Source organism: Rhincodon typus, chromosome 20 (genome assembly GCF_021869965.1).
Source record: "Rhincodon typus isolate 14 chromosome 20, sRhiTyp1.1, whole genome shotgun sequence".
Lineage (NCBI taxonomy): Eukaryota > Metazoa > Chordata > Chondrichthyes > Orectolobiformes > Rhincodontidae > Rhincodon > Rhincodon typus.
In genome coordinates this window covers 1,503,861-1,511,835 of record NC_063351.1, presented here as the reverse complement: position 1 = coordinate 1,511,835, position 7,975 = coordinate 1,503,861, and the positions used below count along the sequence as shown (strand labels likewise).

Below are 7,975 nucleotides of genomic sequence, written 5' to 3'. Positions count from 1 at the left end.
TGGTCATCCTGGGCCTCCTCCAGTGTCACAATGACGCCACCCGGAAACTGCAGCACCTCATATTCCGCCATGGGAGCCTACAACCCAATGGTCTCAATGTGGACTTTACCAGTTTCAAAATCTCCCCACCTCCAGCCTCATCCTATAACCAACCCTCCCTCTCATCCCCGCCTCCTTGACCTGACACATCTGTCCATCTTCTGTCCCACCTATCCGTTCCTCCTACCTCACTGACCAATCCCCACCACTGCCTACATGCACTCACCTATCACCATCCCACCTACCTTCCCCAGCGCCATCCCTCCTCTCTCTATTTATTTCGGAGCTCCCTTCGCCCTCCCCTATTTCTGAAGAAGGATCCCGATTCAAAACATCAACTTTCCTGCTTCTCTAATGCTGCCTTACCTGCTGTGCTCCTCCAGTTCCACATTGTGTTATCACTAAGTATAGACGATATCTAAATTCTCTAATAGCTCCATCAGTTGTGCTGTCTCTTGCCTGGCAGGCTGCCCTGTAGAGGGGGCTATGGATGCAGTAGGAGCTCCTAGCATGTCCTCCTCCCGCACTGGCGGGGGCGCTGTCAGCCACTGACCCGGATGGACTGGCGGCGTCGAGCGGAGAGGCCGCAGAGGCGGCAGGTGAGTTGAGAGTGAGAGACGAAAGGAGGGCCGGTGAACGGGAAGGAATGAAAGAAATGATAGAAGGAAGGAGGCCTAATGAGAGTGACTGAGGGAAGAAAGGAAGGACGGATGCATGAAGGGATGGGGGGGAACGGACGGCCGGCCAAGTGAGGGAGAGATGGATGGAGGGACATGGGAGAGAGGGACAGTGCTGGTCGGAGTGAGTGAATGGGAGACAATGGGATGGGGAGGGTGGGATGGAAAGGGTGGGGTAGGGAGAGATGGGGAGGGATAGTGAGGGTCTGAGTGATGTGGAGAGAGATTGAGGGGAGGAGAGTGAAGGGAGATAATGAGTGAGTCAGTGAGGTAGGATTGGAAGTGAGGGAGAAGAGCAGGGGGAGAGGGACACAGGTTGGTAGTGTGGGAGAACAGTGGTTATGAGAGGGATTGAGAGAGATGATGGGAGGAGGAGAGACAATGGGGAGAGTGAGGGAATTCACTCACTCAGCAATTCAGAGTGGGATGGAAAGAGACAGTGTGAAATGGGAGAGAAGGGGAAAGATAGTGAGGAAGAGTGTGATGAGACGGGGTGTGAGGGGCAGTGAGACAGGCAGAGAGGGAAATTGGTGGGGGGGTGTGAGACGGGCAGACAGGTGTGATGATGGGGGGTCAAGGTGAGTTGGGCACAGGGATGAGTGATCAAGGGGTGTGGTGTGGGCAGAGAGGGGGAGCTGATGGAGGTGTATGGTATGGGCAAAAAGCTCATTTCCTCCTACCTTGACTCCAACCTCTGTCCACTTGTCCTGACCCTGTCCACCTACATCTGTGATTCCTCTGATGCCCTCCACCATATTGACAATTTCCAGTTCCCTGGCTCTAATTGCCCCTTGTTCACGATGGACGTCCAATCCCTCTATACCTTCATTCCCCACCAGGATGGTCTGAGAATTCTCCTTCTTCCTCGACCAGAGGCTTGAACAGTCACAATCCACCACACTTTCCTCCACCTGACTGAACTTCTTCTTTCACTGAACAATTTCTCCTTTAATTCATCTCACTTCTACCAAGTCAAGGGAGTGCATGGGTCCCAGTTATGCCTGTCTCTTTGTGGGGTATGTGGAACGATCTTTGTTCCAGTGCTATACTGGCCCACTCCCACAACTCCTTTCTCGGTATATCAACAACTGTTTCCAAGCCACTTCCAGGACAGGACCTTGAAAAGCTCGTTAATTTTGCCTCCAATTTCCACCTCTCTATAACTTTCACGTCATCCATTTCTGCCACTTCCCTTCCTTTCCTTGATCTTTTGTCTCCATTTCGTGGAATAAACTGTCCAGTGCCATCCACTACAAAGCCACTGACTCCCACAGCTACCTTCACTACAGCTTGTCACACCCCATGTCCTGCAAGGACTCCATCCCATTCTCCCAGTTCCTTTGCCTATGTCACATTTGTTTGGATGATGCCACCTTCCACAACAGCGCTGCTGACATGGCTTGCCTCTTCCATGACCATGGTTTTCCATCCACTGTGACAGGGCCCTCAACTGCATCTGACCTATCACCCATGCTTCCGCCCTTGACCCTTCCCATCACTCACAACAGCGTGATCGGGTTCCCCTTGTCCTTACTTTTCATCCCACCAGCCTCCGCTTTCAAAGGATCATTCGTTACCATTTCAGACAACTCCAGCAGAGTGCCACCATCAAACACATCTTCCCCTCGCTTTCCTGTCTGCATTTTGCAGGGATCGTTCCCTCTGGGGCACCCTAGTACATTCCACAACCACCACCAGCATCCCCTCTCCCTATGGCACCTCCCTTGCAACTGCAGAAGGTGCAACACCTGCCCCTTCACCACCTCCCTGCTCACCATCTGAGGGCCTAAATAGTCTTTCCAGGTGAAGCAGCATTTCACCTGTGCTTCCTCCAAGATTTCTGGAGGTAATGAGGTCAGTGACAGTCCTGGCAACAGTGGTTTGATGTTTGGATGTGGGGTCATGGTCCAGGGGGTGGTAGGAAGAAGTGTCCAACCTGCTCACCATCAAAGGGCCTAAGTAGTCTTTCCAGGTGAAGCAGCATTTCATCTGTACCTCCTCCAGTCTTTTGTATTGTTTTTGCTGCATCTAATGTGGCCTACCGTAAATTGGAGAAACCAAACACAGACTGGGTGACCACTTTGCTGAACACTTCCTGTCTATGTGTAAGCATGACCCCCAACCTTCCTGTAGCCAGTCATTTTAACACAGCAACCTGCTTGCACGCCCACGTGTCTGTCCTCAGCACGCTGCAGTGAACAACATCTCGTCTTCAGACTAGGCACTTTACAGCCTTCTGGATTTAATATTGAGTTCAAAACCTTCAAATTGTGAACCAACTCTCATTTCACAAGTTTCAAAATCTCCCCTCCCCCCACCGCATCCCAAAACCAGTCCAACTCGTCCCTGCCTCCCTAACCTGTTCTTCCTCCCACCTATCCCCTCCTCCCACCCCAAGCCGCACCTCCATCTCCTACCGACCAACCTCATCCCGCCCCCTTGACCTGTCCGTCCTCCCTGGACTGACCTATCCCCTTCCTAACTCCCTACCTACACTCACCTTTCCTGGCCCCATCCCCGCCTCTTCGACCTGTTTGTTTCCTCTCCACCTATCCTCTCCTCTATCCCTCTTCTATCCGCCTCCCACTCTCTCCCTATTTATTTCAAAACCCCCTTCCCCTCCCCCTCTTCTGATGAAGGGTCTAGGCCCGAAACGTCAGCCTCTCTGCTCCTATGATGCTGCTTGGCCTGCTGTGTTCATCCAGCCCTGCACCTTGTTGTCTCGGATTCTCCAGCATCTGCAGTTCCTACTATCTCTCATTTCTTCCTTTTCTTTTAGCTTGTTACATTCCTTACCATGTTTTCTCTCCCCCCTACCCCATCCAGTGAGACTGTCTGTCCTTTCAAGTCTGGCAGGAGACACATCATTGTTCTGCCATTCTCACGTTCCAATCACTTAATCTGAACTATCAACATTTTTTCTTCCACTGTTCGCCAGACCCGAAACGTTAACTCTGATTTTTCTTAACGGATGCTGCCAGACCTGCTGAGCTTTTCCAGCAACTTTTTGCTCCTGATATACAGCATCCACAGTTTTTTTGATTTTTCTTTTCTCCACCAGCACCCCACACCCATTACCCCCACATAACGCCCTACTTAGAACTATAGCATAAATGCCGACCACTCCACACTTCAGCTCTGATGAAGAGTCACCTAGACTTGAAATGTTAGCTTGCTCTCTGTCCATAGATGGTATCTGACCCGCTATGATCTCCAGCATTTGTTGTTAACTTCACGTTTTCCCATATTATATTCCATCTGCCAGGGATTTTCCCACTTGGTTAATCTGTCTGAATCCAACTGTAGAGTTTTTGTGTCATCCTTAATAGTTGCATTTCCACCTATGCTTGTCATTCACAAAATTGGCTATAATGCATTCACTTTCCTCATCCAAATCATTACTGTATATTGTAAATAATTGTGGTCCCATCTCTGCAGCACTCCAGTAATTACAGGTTGCCATTATTCCGAATTTATCTTCTATTAGTCCAATCCTATCCATGCTAATAGATATTTTCTAATCAGCCTGTACACACTTCTGAAGATGATGAACCCAGGCCTCCTGGCTCAGTGAAGGGACATTGCCTCTGTGCCACAAGAACTCCTGTATCCATGCTAATAAACTACCTGTAATACCATGGATCCTTATCTAATTTAGTAGCCTTTATCAAATGCCTTCTGACAATCCAGGTATAACCACTGCTTTCCCCTTTGTCTATTCTGTTTGTTACTTACTTAAAGAATTCTAATAAATTTGTTGGTCATGATTTCCCCTTCATGAATCCAGCTGAGGAGGCGTTTGCTGTCAGAAATGCTATCTTGCAATGTTATTTTGAAGAAGGACAGCATATTCCTTCTGTCTTCCTAATAACTACCCACTGTCCATGAGGCATAAGTCAGAAGCACAATGGAATACTTTCCGCTTGCCTGGACATAGGCAGCTCCAGCAATCAAAGAAGCCTCCCCTTATAGCTCAAATCCTCCAACCCAGCAACATCCTTTAAATCATTTGTCTAGCATTTCTTGGATACCATGTGATCTAACCTTGCTAAGTAGTCTACCATGTGGAACCTTGTCAAACGCCTTGCTGAAATCCATGTAGACAATGCCCACCACTCAGCCGTCATCAATCTTCTTTGTCACTTCTTCCAAAATCTCAAACAATTTAGTGAGACATGATTTCCCACGCACAAAGCCATGTTGATTATCCCTAATCAGTCCTTGCTTTTCCAAATACTTGTAAATCCTGTCCGTCAGAATCTCCTCTACCCACTTACCCACCACTGACATCACACTCACTGGTCTGTTGTTCCCTGGCTTTTCTTTACCACCTTTCTTCGATAATGGTACCACATTAGCCACCCTGCAGTCTTCCAGCATCTCATCCGTGGCCGCCCTGCTAGAGTCTGATTCGTAAGAATAAACTGCCAGAGGAAGTGGTACATACAAGTACATTTACAACATTTAAAAGACATTTAGAAGGTACCTGAGTAGGAAAGGTTTGGAGGGATATGGGCCAAATGCAGGCAAATGGGATTAGTTCAATTTGGGAACTTGATCACCACAGACAAATTGAACTGAAGGGTCTGTTTCTGTGCTATATGACTTGATGACTGTAGATGAAGCCTGACAACATCCAGGACAAAGTAGTTGACTTGAACCCATCCATGTACTACAGCATTCATTCCTTCCATCACAACATAGTGCCAGCATTGTGTACCAATTGCAAGATGCACTGCAGTAGCTCAGCAAGGTTTCTTTGACAGCATCTTTCAAACCTGCAACCTCTATCTCCTAGAAGGACAACGGCAGCAGATACATTTGATCACTATCACAACTTCCTTTCCAAGCTGCACTCCATCTGGATAGAGCTTTATTGCTGTTTCTCAGTGTTGCTTTGCTAGAATCCTGGAACTCCCTACCTAACAGCTCCTGACACCTAACTGCAGCGATTCAAGAAGGCAGTTTACCATCACCTTTGGCGCGACAGTGGATGGGCACTAAAGCTGCACTTGCAAGTGACATGTGCATCTCACAAACAAACAAAAAGCATCAAAGAATATAGAGAGGGTAGAGGAGGGAAAAAGAAGATAGAAAAATTGAGGTAATATCAACAGGAAAGACTAACCAGGCTAACACCCTCTAAAGAGAGATGTGAGGGGGAACTGATGTAATAACCTGATGATCTCTTTAAAACTATAACATGGTTTGATCGAATACTCAGAAAGCAAGAATCTGAAACTCGTAACTCAGGTAGGTGAGATATTATTTAGTATTCCACCTCATCGTATCTCACTCTCCTGCTCATTTCCCACATCCTTTAATATTGAATTGAGAATAATTCCATTTTCCTGTTTGATCACCACAACCATTGTTACCCCACCTCATCTGATCCCATTACAGTAATTTTCTCTTTGAATGTTCATAGATTTGGTGGGTGTTGAAAAGATTAAAGTTATATTTGAGAAGAAATAGAAAGCAGCGTTGGGAACACTTCATTTGTGAGGTTCCAGTGCTCAATTAATTTTCGCTAAACTTTTTTTGTAGCTTTGCAGGAGGACCAAACATCTTTCAAAGGTCTAGTAGTCATGACAACAGAAGCACCAATTCCAGCCAGTGCCAAAACTGGTGTGGGTGCCCCCACTCGTCGAGACTTTTTTTGGCTGCGCTCCTTGGTGGCAGGAGGTAACTGTATTAGGAATAATTGATCCATCATAATTGACTGTTAGTAAAAAGAAACCTGCATTTATATGATGCTTTTTGCAATCTAATTCTGTCCAAAAGTGTCTCACAGCTAATGAAGTATTTATTTGAAAGCATAATTATTTGTAATAGGCAACACAGAATCCAATTTGCACAAAGCATCTCCCACAAACAAGAATGACCAGATAATGTGTATTGTTGATTGAAGGATTTAGGGATTAGGGGTGGTGTATTGAGATGGACGGAGAGCTAGTTGGCAGACAGGAAATGGAGTATAAATAAACGTGTCGTTTTCCGAATGGCAGGCAATGACTAGTGGGATACTGCAGAGCTCAGTGCTAGGACCTAAGCTATTCACAAAACATACTACATTTAGTTCCTCCATCTAAATAATTAATGTCTCCAAATTTGCAGTTGATACAAAGCTAGGTGGGAGGGTGAACTGTGAGGAGGCTGCAGGGATGCTTAAGTGATAGGGTTAGGACAAGATGAGTGAGTGGGCAGATACATGGCAGATGCAGCATTGTGTGGATAAATGGGAGCAAAATCAAGAAGGATTAAATTTTGGTTATAAATTGAGAGAGGGGCATGTGCAACAAGACCTGAGTGTCCTTTTCACCAGTTGCTGAAGGTAAGCATGCAGGTGTAGCAGGCAGTGAAGAAGGCAAATGGTATGTTGCCTTCATAGCAAGAGGATTTGAGTACAGCAGCATTGACATCTTACTGCAAGTATACAATAAAATATTGTACGATTTAAAGAAGGAGTTGAATGTAGTTCTTGGGGCTAAAGGGATCAAAGGGTGTGGGAGAAAAGCAGAAACAGGCTACTGAGTTAGAATATCAGCCGTGATTATAATGAATGGTGAAGTGGCTTGAAGGGTCAAATGACCTACTCCTGCTGTATTTCTATAAATGTTGCATCAGAGACCCAGGATAACTGCCCTGCTCATTCACATAATGTCATGAAATAATGCCCACCTGAGGGATAACATCTCATTTTCCACTTAAGTACTTTACAGCCTCACAGTCTTAATCATGAATTCTACAACATCAGAACCTGACCCCATGATGTCTGTCCATCATTTTGCTTGCACTGTTTTCACAGCTGGCCTATTGTTACCTATCCTTTGTCTTTTTCCTTTTTTGAATAAGGGTGTGACATTGTAGTTTTTCATTCGTCCAGAGCCTTTTCTAATACTTAATTTTAGCCCCATTAGTTTCCCTGGTGTTTTTTATATAGTGATAATTATTGTATTTATTTCCTCCCCAGCCCCTTTTGTCCTTTGATTGTTAAGTAATTTTGTAATGCTATTAGCATCATCTACTTTGAAGACTGAAACAAAGTATTTATTCAACTCCTCTGCCATTTCCTGAACCCCCATTATTATTTTACCAGCTTCATTCTATAAAGTCTCTGTGGCCAATTTTCTTTTTATATATTTAAATAAGCTTTGCTGTCTGCCTTGATAGCATTGTAAGTTTAACTGTATAGTTTATTTTCTTACGTTGTTGTTTAGTTGTTTTGAAATAACTCCACAGAGACAGGTATCCTTCAA

At 45.7% G+C, this 7,975-nt stretch overlaps 1 protein-coding gene across 2 annotated transcripts in view; it reads left to right on the top strand.

Moving 5' to 3' along the window:
• Positions 1-573: 573 nt before the first annotated feature.
• The window catches only part of slc25a16 (solute carrier family 25 member 16), a 55,542-nt gene continuing 48,140 nt past the window's right edge, over positions 574-7,975 (top strand). The window contains exons 1-2 of one of the 2 annotated variants that reach the window (XM_048609094.1): positions 574-638; positions 6,264-6,401. In XM_048609094.1, the coding sequence (XP_048465051.1) occupies positions 6,305-6,401 (97 nt within the window). In that variant the 5' untranslated portion in view covers positions 574-638; positions 6,264-6,304. Of the gene's footprint in view, positions 639-5,773; positions 5,970-6,263; positions 6,402-7,975 lie in introns of those variants that run through there. The other variant, XM_048609095.1, reaches the window with a different exon arrangement.